General features: G+C 40.1%; 1 protein-coding gene across 1 annotated transcript in view; it reads right to left on the bottom strand.

The window, feature by feature from the left end:
- Positions 1-11,732: 11,732 nt before the first annotated feature.
- The window catches only part of LOC127573997 (cyclic nucleotide-gated cation channel beta-3-like), an 89,200-nt gene continuing 85,616 nt past the window's right edge, over positions 11,733-15,316 (bottom strand). The window contains exon 16 of the mRNA XM_052022589.1: positions 11,733-11,883. Coding sequence (XP_051878549.1) covers positions 11,733-11,883 — 151 coding nt within the window. The remainder of the gene's footprint in view (positions 11,884-15,316) is intronic.

Raw genomic sequence — 15,316 nt, 5'->3', positions numbered from 1 at the left:
GAGACACAAGAGACTGCAGATGCTGAGATCTGGAGCAAAAAAAAACAAGCTGCTGGAGGAACTCAGCGGGTCAGGAACATCTGTGGAGGCAAAGGGATAGTTGATATTTTGGATTGAGACCCTGCGTCAGGACTGAGGGTGCAAAGGGGAGATAGCCAGTATAAAGAGGTTAAGTGGGAGGGGTGAGGCAGGATCTGGGAAGCGATAGGTGGATCCTGGTGAGGAGGGGTTGTTAAGCAAGGGGAGGCAGCTGTGGGAGTTGGTGGCTTTATAGCAAATGTCAGAGGATAGTTTGTCTCTGATATGGAGACAGAAAGATTCAGAAAGAGGACAGTGCTGTCAGAAATATTGCAAGTGAATTTGAAGGATTATCCCTTGTTTGTACCACTGACTCCTCCTCAGACACATCCTCATCTGCTCAACAGTACTCAGTAAGGTAAGTATAACTTACCTTATACTTAGTTATCCTCATTGATGTTAAAATCTTCGGCTCTGTGCACATCCACATTGCTAACAACCTCATGTGAATGGGATGTTGACTGGTGTTTTGCTGAATGATGTTCTTCAGGTTTGGCTTGAGGGTGACTGGATTCTCCTTGCTCTACGGAGAGGATTTTGAGTAAAGAGTATATTTACCATTTGGATACTAGATATAATTAAATGGACAGTGTACATCTGCACATGTTTGCTTTGGTTGGTGATGTAAAATGAGTGTATAATTACAGCTCAATGTTACACATCTATCCTGACTATTCAGCAAACAAGATACATACCACATGTTCTGGCCTTTTCTCCAGTTTTTGCACACTCATTGCCTTCCAATCTCTCCTTATTAGTGGGAGTAAATTGTTTTATGTTTCTGGTCCCATCAGCTGTTGCATTCAGCATCATTTTGTCACCTTTCTTTAAACACAAGTACAATGGCATTGAGGTTGAGTACTTTGGCCATCACCATTACTCGCTTCGACACACTTTCTTTGCTGTTGTGGTAATTTCCACAGTTTTAATCTTTTACAATGTTACTTTCTCCTAACTTATTAATTTTTTCTCAATACAGATAAAAATATCTTTAACATCTTTTATATGTTCATATTTGGTCTTTGTTGCTATGTTATAGTCAAGCAGCATCTGTGGAAGCAAGGGGATAGTCAATGATTTGGGTCGAGACCCAGAATCAGTACTTCCTGATTCTTAATTGTTTTTGTACTTTGACTTTCCTTCCTCTATATAAATGATCCCTTAATAACAAAAAACAATTAAAAATGCAGTTTCATTACCTTGGTTTCAGTTTCCCTAAATTTCCTTAGAAGATCTAATCCTTTCTGTTTTACTGTAATCAGCAATACATGGAAAAGTTTTGGAGTATCTGGTCTATGTGGAATTAGGAGCACCAATCCCTTACTGGGAGATTCTTGGACTTCAGCTTTCTTGTCTTTATCTTTTGCAAAGAATTTTCTAAAAAGAAATTAACAAAAGCAAAACAGAGCATTATAAATATGCAAAGATAACTGCCCTTATTTGTGCACGTAGATTGGAAGAATGCTTGTTACCTTTAAAGAGTTTCCAATAAATAATCATGGTCATTGAGGATTAAACAGATAATTTTAAATACCATTCTATCTGATAAGTTGCAGCCTCTCAGGAGTTGGAGATCATTTAACTAATATGACAGCCCACTATTTTTTCATCAGCTTGATGTACAATGGACTGCACAATCTGTGATATTTAGCTTCAAGTGCAGGCAGAATTATCATTTACATCATTCAAAAATATCACTGGCTTAATGTTCTTTGTTTTCTTGCTCTAAGAACATTTTGCTTTAGTACGCACTTGCTTTTATTTATTGAAGTTAATAATTTGGTCTAGCTTTACCTTCATAATTATGCACAACTACACATTGCTTCAGCCTGACAAAGCTGAAACCTTCATCTGTGCTTTATGACCTTCTAGCCTAGACAATCCCAGGCACTCCAACCAATCTAAAAACTGAAGGTTATTCAATCTTTGCTGTCTGTGAACTAATGTGCCCCATATCCTTTGCACTCTTTCCTACTGACATACAATGGTTCCTCATTAAACAATACCTTTAATTTAAAAAATTCACATCTTTGTTTTCAAATATCCCCATGATCATGCCCCTATCTTTTGTAATCTTTCCCAGGACTTAACTCTCCAAGATATCTGCACTCACCTCCTTCTGGTCTCTCAATCATACCCAAGTTTAATCTATCTTTGGTCCCTGTGTCTTCAACTCCCAAGGTGTTATGTGGTTCAGTTTTGTTTGATAATATTCTTGTGAATAATTTGGGAAGGTTATACAATGTTAAAAGTGGAATGAAAATACAAGCTGCTGTTGATGCACAAATGCATCATGTGAGAATGAATAATCGTTGATGGAGGAACTGGTTGCTTAATTGTGTTACTAGGTTAGAATGCATCTAAAATTGTGCTTGATGTGCAGTTAGGCTCATTGCCACATTAATAAATCTAATTCATAAACACATGAAATATGACAGTGGATATCGGATCCACACACATTGTAAGCTGCAACTTATTTCAGACCACACCAAAATATACATAAGACAGAGGATTACAATCCTCAAAAGAGGTTAATTGTTACTGCATATTTAATGGCATTTTCATATTTTCAGAATCTCAATTCTTAAGTCTAGAATCAGGATTAACTGAATAATTACATAAGTGGTGGGTAAGGTACTGGATGGGATTCTGAGAGACAGGATCTATCTGCATTTGGAAAGGCAAGGACTGATCCGGTAGATTTTTATCTTTATTAGTCATATGTGCATTGAAAGACACAGTGAAATACATCTTTTGCGTAGAGTGTTCTGGGGGCCACGTTTCCAGCACCAACATAGCATGCCCACAGCTCCTAACCTGTACATCTTTGGAATGTGAGAGGAAACCGGAGCACCCGGAGGAAACCCATGCAGACACGGGGACAACATACAAACTCCTTACAGACTGTGGCCGGAATTGAACCCGGGTCATTGGCGCTGTAACCGCTACGCTACCATGTGATTAGGGATAGTTAGCATGGCTTTGTGTGTGGGAAATCATCCCTCACAAGTTTAACTGAGTTTTTTGAAGAGGTGGCCAAGAGGATTGATGAGGGAAGGGTAGTAGACCTTGCCTACATGGATTTTAGCAAGGATTTTAACAAGGTCCCACATGGTAGGCTGGTCTGAAAGATGAGATCACATGAGCTAGCCAATTGGATACAAAATTGGCTTGCTGGAAGGCGTCAGAGCCTGGTAGTGGAAGGTTATTTTTCAGACTGGAGGCCTGTGACCAATGGTGTGCTGCAGGGATTGGTGCTGGGTCCTCTGTTGTCTGTGATATATATTAATGATTTGAATGAAAACGTAGATGGCATGATCAGTAAGTTTGCGCATGGCACCACAATTGGTGGTGTGGACAGTGAAGAAGGTTGTCAAAGGTTAAAAAGATGATTAAGGTTACAACAGGATCTCGATCAACTGGGAAAGTGGGCAAAGGAACAGCATATGGAATTTAACTCAGACAAGTGTGAAATGATGCATTTTGGGAAGTTAAGCCAGGGCAGGACTTGCACATTGAATGGCAAGTAGAACAGAGAGACCTAGGGGTACAAGTACGTATTTCACTGAAAGTGGCAACACAGGTAGACAGGGTGGTGAAGAAGGCATATAGCATGCTGCCTTCATTGTATGGGCATTGTGTACAGGAGTCGGTATGTCATGTTACAGTTGTATAGAATGTTGATGAGACTACACCTGGAATATTGTGAGCTGTACTGGTTGCTATACAATAGGGAAGGATGTGATAAAGCTAGAAAGGGTGCAGAAAAGATTCACAAGGCTGTTGCTGTGTCTGGAGGGCTTGAGTTATGAGGAGAGACTGGATAGGCTGGGACTGTTTTCCCTGGAGTGAGGGAGGCTGAGGGGTGATCTTTTAGAGATTTATAAAACCATGAGGGGCATAGATAAGGTGGGTGGTCAAAGTCTTTCTCCCAAGGTAGGGGAATCTAAGACCAGAGGGCATAGGTTTAAGGTGAGAGGGGAAAGATTTTACAGGGGACCTGAGGGCCAAGTTTTTCACATGGAGGTTAGTGGGTATATGGAAAAAACTGCCAGAGGAAGTCTTAGGGGTGGATAGAATTACGATGTTTAAAAGATTTTTGGACAGGTTCATGGATGGGAAAGGTTCAGAGGGTTTTGGGCCAAATGCAGGCAAATGGACAAGCTTGGGATGATATCTTGATGAGTTGGACTGAAGCTGTTTTCGCGCTGTATAATTCCACAACTAAGAGATAGGCAGAAAAGATGAGTACATATAGTAAATAAATGTTGTGGAAAATGAAGCAATTGACCTGAGTTCAAGTCATGTTGGCTGTATATCTAGATGAGTCTGCAAATGGTAAGCTCTTGAGTTTCTGTTTATGATGCCTTCAATAGCATAGATGAATGACATAAAGAGAGGGTCAGTGTGTTTCTATGGAAACTTCCTGGCTGATGGAAGAATCAATATGTTCTACAGAAATTCATAGATGGAACAGGGTGCATTTAAGGTCCATAGTAAATTCATTAGGTCCTCACAATTCTGTCTAATGCATCATAATAATGCACTTACAAATGAAGTAAGCACATTATATACACTTTATATAACACAATGTATTTACCGATGAAATAACTACATGAAGCAATTAAATTGCTTGTAATATATTTAGTAATGATTAGCTGTTGTAAAACAAGGTTTATAACACAGTTCTTATGACTCTGTATAGATCTCGATGACAGCATTACAGAAGATACAGAGTCATAGAGTCATACAGCACTGAAACAGGCCCTTTGGCCCAACTGGTCCATGCCAACCAAGATGCCCATCAAAGCTATTCCCATTTGCCTGCATTTGGCTCATGTCCTTCTATACCTTTCCTATCCATATACCTGTCCAAGTGTCTTTGTTGTTAATGTTGTTAATGTACTTGCCTGAACCACTTCCTCTGGCAGCTCATTCCATATACTGCATGAAAAAGTTGCCCTTCGGTTTCCTATTATGAAGTTGATTGCATGTGCTAGCACAAGTGAAATACTTTCAGACTAAACCTGTTGAATTACTTTATTTAATTTTCTGTTATCATTTGGAATGATATTGCAAAAGGGAATAAAAACCTAATAGATCTCACTGCTTTTGAGTTCTCTGCCTTCACTTGTACTAAGCTTACTAATGATGAAGGCTGAGAGGAATAATGAAAATAACAGAAGAAATTTGAAAACTCTTAAGTGCATGAGAATTACATATATGATAGCAGATTTGGATATGTTCCAAGGAATACAATGGACATTGTTTACTGATGGTAGCAAACCATTCAAATGTTCCAATAATAAATAACTTAATTTCAAAAGTATTAACATCGCAGATGTTTCTCAAATGTATTATTTATTGGCTTTTCATATGCATTTACTCACTGGGCTAACTGACATTAAGGTAGATTTTAATGATCTTTAATTTACTCAAGAACAAGTAATTTTCACCTGATAAATTATTAGCCAGAGCACATTTAGAATATTGAATTTTAAATCCCATCAAGGTTTGTGTTGAATGCAGGTGGGGAGGTTAATATATTGAGGCAGAATATCTGTCTGAAAGCCAGCAGATCTGTTATGATCTCACCTGTTAACTTTTAATGAACTAACAGTGCTGAAGTTCAGGATTTTGGAGCACAGGCTGAAATGTGGCTTCTGCTTCAGGTAATTGGCAGACATCTTGTGGAGTCCAAAGAAGCAGTACAGTTTCCTCGAATTTCCCAGCTCTAAGTTTGGGAAATCTATCCACTGAATCTACTCCAAATTAACTTGGTACAAGTACAGGCCTACCATTGAAATGAAAGGGAAGAAATGACTGAATAACCAGCTAATTTAAACATGTTTTAGTGTTTTTAAGTGTCTGTAAGCATTTCTTATAGTTTCAATTTTAGTCTTTACAATTATTTAGTTTTTATTTAATGGTTCCAGAATACACATATAAATGTGCCCAGTCAATCTTACTGACAGCTTTCACAGCCAGTGTGTCTGATAATGCTAATGTGCCTTAACTCACTTATTTACTTTTAAGACAAGAAGAGTGGGCCCAGGGAGTTCCTGTTTTCAAAGCATTTGGTAGGGAAAAGGTGAGAAGCGTTGAATCCAAGTGCTGCTGCTTCTTCCTCACCAAACCCAAAATACTTCTGAAAAGTTGAATGGTGGAGTTATGTGCCATATACACTAGTGCATATTACCCTATCTACCTCCCAGCAATTGGTCAATTGTCATCCAATCTCCCTTGATGTCTGTGTACTTCTACTGCTTTTTTGAACCGTCTCCCCCACTTTCCTTTACAATACAGGATTATCTGATACATGTTCTCCAGTCGGCTTCCAGCCTGACAAGCAGCTCGCTGCTAAATCTGGTTGGATGTTTGGTGGGAAAGTTGTTGAAAATTTGACTGAAGTTTTCAAAGGCATAACTAAGTATGTTGATGAGGATAATGCAATTGATGTAGTCTACATGGACTTCAATAAGGTTCCACCCGGAAGACTGATCCAAAAAATAAAAAGCCCTTGAGATCCACGATAATTTGTCTGGACTGAACGTTGGAGGTATGATTAGTAAGTTTGCAGATGACATCAAAATTGGTGCTGTTGTTGACAGTGAGGACGGAACTCCTTGGCTACAGTTCAATACCAATAAATTGGTAATATGGGTAGAATAATAGCAGATGGATTTTAACACTGAAAAATGTGAGGTGACACTTCTTGGACCACTAAAGCTTGGATATACACAGTGAACTGTAAGATTCTAGGAAGTACTGAGGAACAGAGGAATGTACATTTCCAAGGATCCCTGAAGGCAGCAGCACAAAGAGATAAGGTGGTTAAGAATGAATATGGGAAATTTAGCTTCATTAGCTGGGGCACAGCATATAAGAGAAGGGAAGTTACGGTACATGGTACAACTATATAAATGATGAGTTAGGCTACAGCTGGCATACTTTGCGCAGGTTCTGATCACAACACTGTGGGGAAGGATGTGATTGTACTGGAGAGATTGCAGAGGAGATATATCAGGATGTTTCCTGGAATGGAGCATTTTAATCTCTGAGGGAACTCTGGATAAGATGGGTTTGTTTTCCTTGACACAGAGAAGGATGAGGGGGATCTGGTTGAGGTATACAAAATAAGGAGCATAGATAGGGTAGACAGTAAGAAACATTTCCCTTTAGCAGTGGTGTCAGTGGCTAGAGAACATGGAATTTAAGGGGTATGAGCGATAGAGGGGAGTTGAAGAAGATATTTTCATTTAAGACGTGAGTGAAATCTGAAACATGCAGCCTGAGGGGGTGGTGGAGGCAGCTGCTCCCACAATATTCAAGGAACAGATAGATAAATACTTAATGTGCCATGGCACAGAGGTCATGGGATAAGTAGTGGAAAACAGGACGAGCACTGAAAGGTACTTGATCAGGCAAATATGGAGATGGTGAGCTGAAGTGCCTGCTTCTGCACTGTATGACTATATGATTAACTTCCTCATACAAAAATTTATCCCTACTCTGTGTAAGAGATTGCAGAAAATAGGACGGCATTTTGATTTTAATTGATTGGGAATTACAAAGACAAGAGGCTCAGCCTAAAAATTGGAGCCAAACCTTTCAAAGGTGAACTAGGAAACACTTCTATAGTGAAAAGGTTGATAGCAGTATAAATTACTCTTCTGGTGCTAATTGATGATTAGAAACATAGACATAGAAACATAGAAAACCTACATGCACAATTCAGGCCCTTCGGCCCACAAAGCTGTGCCAAACATGTCCCTACCTTAGAAATTACTAGGCTTACCCATAGCCCTCTATTTTTCTCAGCTCCATGTACCTATCCAAAAGTCTCTTAAAAGACTCTATCGTATCCGCCTCCAGCATCGTTGCCTGCAGCCCATTCCACGCACCCACCTACTCCCCAGCACCTTAAACCTATGTCCTCTTGTGGCAACCATTTCAGCCCTGGGGAATAGCCTCTGACTATCTACCCGATCAATGCCTCTCATGATCTTATATACTTCTATCAGGTGCCCCCTCATCCTCCGTCGCTCCAAGGAGAAAAGGCCGAGTTCCCTCAACCTGCTTTCATAAGTCATGCTCCGCATTCCAGGCAGCATCCTTGTAAATCTCCTCTGCATCCTTTCTATGGCTTCCACATCCTTCCTGTAGTGAGGCGACCAGAACTGAGCACAGTTCTCCATGTGGGGTCTGACCAGGGACCTATATAGCTGCAACAATACCTCTCGGCTCCTAAATTCAATTCCACAATTGATGAAGGACAATACACCATATGCCTTCTTAACCACAGAGTCAACCTGTGCAGCTGCATAGGACACACAATGGACTCAGACCCCAAGATCCCTCTGATCCTCCACACTGCCAAGAGTCCTACCATTAATACTATACTCTGCCATCATATTTGACCTACCAAAATGAACTACTTCACACTTATCTGGGTTGAACTGCATCTGCCACTTCTCAGCCCAACTTTGCATCCCATTTATGTCCCACTGTAACCTCTGACAGCCCTCTATACTATCCACAACATATCTAACCTTTGTGGCATCTGCAAACTCACTAACCCATCCCTCCACTTCCTCATCCAGGTCGTTTATAAAAATCACAAAGAGTAAGGGTTCCAGAACAGATCCCTGAGGTACACCACTGGTCACCGAACTCCATGCAGAATACAACCCTTCAACAACCACTCTTTGCCTTCTGTGGGCCAGCCAGTTCTGGATCCACATTGCAATGTCCCCTTGGATCCCATGCCTCCTTATTTTCTCAATAAGCCTTGCAAGGGGTACCTTATCAAATGCCTTGCTGAAATCCATAAACACTACATCTACTGCTCTCCCTTCATCAATGTGTTTAGTCACATCCTCAAAAAATTCAATCAGGCTCGTAGGGCAGGACCTGCCCTTGACAAAGCCATGCTGACAATTCCTAATCATATTATACCTCTCCAAATGTTCATAAATCCTGTCTCTCAGGATCTTCTCCATCAGCTTACCAACCACTGAGATAAGACTCACTGGTCTATAATTTCCTGGGCTATCTCTACTCCCTTTCTTGAATAAGGGAACAACATCCACAACCCTCCAATCTTCTGGAACCTCTCCCATCTCCATTGATGATGCAAAGATCATCGTCAGAGGCTCTGCAATCTCCTCCCTCACCTCCCACAGCAGCATGGGGTACATCTCATCCGGTCCTGGCGACTTACCCAAATTGATGCTTTCCAAAAGTTTCAGCACCCCCTCTTTCCCAATATCTACATGCTCAAGCTTTTCAGCCTGCTGCAAGTCCTCACTACAATCACCAAGATCTTTTTCCGTAGTGAATACAGATGTAAAGTATTCATTAAGTACCTCCGCCATTTCTTCCAGATCTATACACACTTTCCCACTGCTGCACTTGATAGGTCCTATTCTTTCACACCTTATCCTCTTGCTCTTCACATACTTGTAGAATGCCTTGGGGTTTTCCTTAATCCTGCCTGCCAAGGCCTTCTCATGTCCCCTCCTGGCTCTTCTAATTTCCTTCTTAAGCTCCTTCCTGTTAGCCTTTTACTCTTCCAGATCTCTAACATTACCTAGCTCTCTGTACCTTTTGTAAGCTTTTCTTTTCCTTTTGACTAGATTCATTATAGACTTTGTACACCATGGTTCCTGTATCCTCTCATGACTCCCCTCTCTCATTGGAACATGCCTATGCAGAACTCCACACAAATATCCCCTGAATATTTGCCACATTTCTTCCATAATTTTCCCTGAGAACATTTGTTCCCAATTTAAGCTTCCAATTTCCTGCCTGAGAGCCTCATAATTCCCTTTACTCCAATTAAATGCCTTTCTAGTCTGTCTGTTCCTATCTCTCTCCAATGCTATTGTAAATGCTATTGTAAATTATGATCACTATCTCCAAAATGCTCTCCTACTGAGAGGTCTGACACCTGACCAGGTTCATTTCCCAATACCAAATCAAGCACAGCCTCTCCTCTTGTAGGCTTATCTACATATCGTGTCAAGAATCCTTCCTGAACACACTTAACAAACTCCACTCCATCTAAACCCCTCACTGTATGGAGATGCCAAGTGATGTTTGGGAAATTAACATCTCCCATCACAACAACTCTGTTATTATCATACCTTTCTAGGATCTGCTTCCCTATCTGCTCCTCGATATCACTGTTACTATTGGGCAGCCTATAAAAAAACACCCAGTAAAGTTACTGACCCTTTCCTGTTCCTAACCTCCACCCACAGAGACTCTGTTGACAGTCCATCCATGACGTCCACCTTTTCTGCAGCCGTGACACTATCTCTGATCAACAGTGCCGCTCCCCCACCTCTTTTGCCTCCCTCCCTGTCCTTTCTGAAACATCTAAAACCCGGCACTTGAAGTAACCATTCCAGTCCCTCAGCCATCCAAGTCTCTGTAATGGCCACCACATCGTAGCTCCAAGCATTTATCCAAGCTCTAAGCTCATCCACCTTGTTCACAATACTCCTTGCATTAAAATAGACACATCTCAAACCGTCGGTCTGAGCACGTCCCTTCTCTATCACCTGCCTATCCTCTCTCTCGTACCTACTACAAGCTTTGATTGATTAATTATTTAATTAGATTTTTGTTAATTAATAGATTTAGGGAGTGGGAGTTAGCCAATAGAGAGCCATGATTCATTAAAAGACAAAATAAGTTAAAGAGGCTAATTGGCCAAGATACGTTTCTACCTTCTTGTGTCTCCCTTACTCTCTTGCAAGCCCAGAGTAATTATTGGAGTCATTGTTTGTCTTTTTGAATACCCTTGCACCTTAAAAAGCCATTGGTGCATTTGGAGGTGGCTCAGATAATTTGCAAATATGGTTTTGTGATTTTGATCTCTGATTTATAAAGAGAGATTTATAAAGATTTTGGCCTCTAATTTACAAGACAAGATGTTTTTCATCTAAGAGAAAGTAGTTGAAAGTCCTGATCCATGACTGAAACAATGGAAGGCAAGACTAATAATGAATTATTTAAAGGGCTCCATTATTACCTGATCTAATTTGATAAAGTTGTAAACACATTTTGGCCAATTTAAATAATTCTATTGTGGAAATTGCTGATACTGTAATTTAGGATTGTGTTACAATGGGCCAGATTGGCTGAGCCACTGACCCCATGTTTTGGAAGGTTACCATCATTCTTGCTCCTGCAATCTCTGTTATTCCTCTTGGTTTTACTCTCAGGGTCTCCAGCCTCCACCCTGGCTTCCCTGTGATCTCTAAACTCCTTTTCTTCTGAATTTAAATACCCCAATTAATGGAAAGCAAGTGTTGCTTTTCTACAATTTTCTCTGTTGTCCACAACTCAGCTGCAGTTATTTTTAAGTTTGTCCTGCATTTAACTAGGGATTTATCAATATGGATTTTACAATCATTTTAAACCCATATTGATAAGTTACTTGTTAAAGTGTTTGAAATTTTGAACTCCTCTCTGATGGTTCTTTTAATCTTTGTTCAAATAGGGGAGTGGAAAGATGACCTGCATTATCAAGAACAGTGAAGGGGCTCCAAAACTGAACTGACAACATGGTGCATAAATTTAGATGTGGGATGATTTGTTCTTCTGGTGGTATAATTCAACACATGATTATAAATTGTTTTTACTTACTTGGCTTTTTTCTTAAGGATCTTCTGGGAATCTGGATAATATACCAGAATTTCGTTCAGAGTCTTTTTGTTTAAAATAAACAAGTTTGTGAATCCACTGGCAACCACATTGGCAGTGCGTCGATTGCCTCCAGCAGCAGCTAGAAGACTGCAACAAAAGTGAAGCTGATCAATTGCAGCTTGTGCTTCATTCACCACCTCCACATTTTCAATTTACTATTTCTACATTTCATAGTTTATTTTACTATTCATTTCATTAAGCAAATCAAATGAAATGTAACATCCTGAAGCAGTGTTAAAACTAAATGCAGAACAGTAAATTTTCATTATAGATTGTTCTAATTTTTATTAACCTAAATTCTCTGCAATATCATCGTCTTGGTTTTGTTATTCTTATCGTCGGGGATCCAGCCAAATAAATTACAGAGTAGTAGCCAACTGTCTCACCATTATAGTGCATGTCAGTGTATTCACAGATCATCAATGTAGGTGCAATCAATCACAAACAATCAATCTACATACTTACGTGAAAGCTCATCAGTTCTCAGTGGAAACAGAAACAAAAGTAATTGATGTGTGATGTAAGCACAACCACAGGAAATGACTAGTCTAATCAGGTGGGATTGCTACAATGGATTTAAATAATAATTGACCAGTATAATTATGTGGGAGGTGAAGGGCATAATGAGAGCCCAGATAACTTGAAATTAGCCTGTATGAGTTTACTTAACCAGACCTAGTCAATTATATCTATTTTGGGTGCACTTCTCTGTCACTTTTCACGGACAAACTTTGCACCATTTTCTTAGCCATCAGAATAATTCCCACTTAAAGGACAACTTTCTCTCCAAGTGGAAGTGGTTCAAGTAGGAGCTGAGGTGGAAGGATAACTTTCAGATCTGAGCCACTGTAGCGTAGCGATTAGCGTAACACTATTACAGCGCCAGCGACCTGGGTTCAATTCCTGCTGCTGTCTGTAAGGAGTTTGTACATTCTGCCTGGATTTCCTCTGGGTGCTCTGGTTTCCTCCCACATTCCAAAGACGTACAGGTTAGGAGTTGTGGGCATGCTATGTTGGTGCCAGAAGAGTGGCGACACTTGTGGGCTGCTCCCAGCACACTCTCAGTAACACAAAAAGATGCATTTCACTGTGTGTTCTGATGTACATGTGACTAATAAATAAATATCTTATCTTATCTTAACTCCTGGATGTCATCTACATTCACCTCATCAGTACTGCTCTTAGCAGGTGCTCCCTGCTAATGGACAAGGGAGACACAAGAGACTGCAGGTGCTGGAATCTGGAGCAACAGACAGTCTGCTGGAGGAAGTCAGTGGGTCAAGCAGCATCTGTGAGGGGAAAGATACAGGGTTTCAACCCAAAATGTCAACAATTCCTTTTCCCCCCTCAGATGCTGCTTGACCCACTGAGTTCCTCCAGCAGATTGTTTGTTTCACAAAGAAATGGAACTGGAACTCTATTAAGTAGAGACATAAGAGACTGCTGATGCTGTAGTCTGGAGCAAACAACAAACTGATGCAGGGTCTGGACCCAAAACACTGACAATCACTTTGCCTCCACAGAGGCTACTTGTTCTGCAGATTTCCTCCATTAGATTGTTTTATTTTGCTCCACTTTATGTCAGAAAAGCCTGACACCAGGATGATAATGATATCAGATTGAAACGGTTACACTATGAGGACAAACTGAACAAGCTGGGCTTGACTGGGTAGCTGCAGAGAAACTACTACTTTGATTGTAGAAAAATCACCTTGTACCTTATACTTTGTCTCACATGACCCTCTTTAAACCTGCTTGACTGTCTAACTTTTTCTCTTGCTTAATAACTAAGTCAATACTAATTTTGCCTTTTTCTGGTTCACTGTTGATTTCATCTGACTTGCAATAAAAATGTGAAAGAACTTGACTTATTTTTCTAGGATTTAAGGCACAATATAAAATGAAGTTGTTGAATTTTAAATGATTATTATGATGTATAGTCATGCACTTTGGTAGAAGGAATAAAGGCGTCGACTATTTTCTGGACGTGGAGTGAATTCAGAAATTGGAGGTGCAGAGGGATTTGGGAGTCCTAGTGCAGGATTCCCTAAAGGTTAACTTGCAGTTTGAGTCGGCAGTAAGGAAGGCAAATGCAATGTTAGCATTTATTTCGAGAGGACTAGAATATAAAAGGAAGGATGTAATGCTGTGGCTTTATAAGGCATTGGTCAAACCACATTTGGAGTATCGTGAGCAGTTTTGGGCCTAATATCTAATGAAGGATGTGCTGACATTGGAGAGGGTCCAGAGGTCCCATGATCCTGGGAATGAAGGGGTTAATGTATGAGAAACATTTGATGGCTCTGGGCCTGTGCTCGCTGAAGTTTAGAAGGGTGAGGGGGAATATTGAAAGGCCTGGATAGAGTGGACGTGGAGAGGATGTTTCCAGTAGTGGGAGAGTAGGATCAGAGGGCACATCCTCAGAATAGAAGGACATCCATTTAGAACAGAGATGAGGAGGAATTTCTATACTTAAAAAGCGGAGGTTGATAGGTTCTTGATTAGTAATGGTGTCAAACGTTATAGGGAGAAGACAGGAGAATGGGGTTGAGAGGGAAAAATTAATTACCCATGATCAAATGGCAGAGTAGTCTCAGTGGGTTGAATAGCCGAATTCTGCTCCTACGTCTTATGGCCTTGTTATTGAGCTGGATGGACAAGAGAGTTGTCCTTGGTTATAAAACTTTAAAAACTTTATTTATACAGCACGGTAACAGCCCATTCCAGCCCAATGAGCCCACGCCGCCCAATTACACCCATGTTAACCTACTAACCTGTATGTCTTTGGAATGTGGGAGGAAACTGGGGCACCTAGAGGAAACCCACACAGGCACAGGGAGAACGTGCAAACTCCTTACAGACAGCTGGGGAAATTGAACCTCAATCGCTGGTGCTGTAATAGCGTTACGCTACAGTCTATTCTACCCTTGAATGAAATTTGTTATTTTTCTCTCTACATCGAAATTAAGTGAAAAGTTAACTGAAATTCAATGATAAACTTAAACTGATATGAGTATAAATAGAAATCTATATATTTCATACAACTTGTATCTTTTTAAGTGAAAAATCCTTCAAGAGGTAGTATTCTTTTCATCAGTGGCAATTGATGGAGGATTATCTTCATAGCATGAAATGAATTAGAATTAGTAGAATTAGTTATACATCTATTATTGTAACCAATAATCTACTTAGCATACATATTTTGCTTCTGGAAACTTGTCAGCAGCTGGAAAACAAGAGCTGAATTAGCACCAGCAGTATTTAAGTGACGTTTCAGCTTTAATAAGCTTGTTTAAAACTGATTATGATACAAGGCTGCATGGCTGGTACGTTTATATTAAATGTGGCAGATAATTAGATACAATAGTGCAATTATCCAACGTATCCACTTTCTTCGTCAAATTTCCTTTCAAATGGTTCCCATGGATTTTTAAGAATCATTTTGGGCCATGACTAATTGACAAAACTAGACAAAATATTTTTCGGAAGCAAATGCATTTAAAAGCAATAAATATTTGAT

The sequence above is a fragment of the Pristis pectinata genome, chromosome 9 (assembly GCF_009764475.1).
Source record: "Pristis pectinata isolate sPriPec2 chromosome 9, sPriPec2.1.pri, whole genome shotgun sequence".
NCBI classification, from domain to species: domain Eukaryota; kingdom Metazoa; phylum Chordata; class Chondrichthyes; order Rhinopristiformes; family Pristidae; genus Pristis; species Pristis pectinata.
Note: the sequence above shows the minus strand (reverse complement) of the source record. Positions and strands in the feature narration are given on the sequence as shown.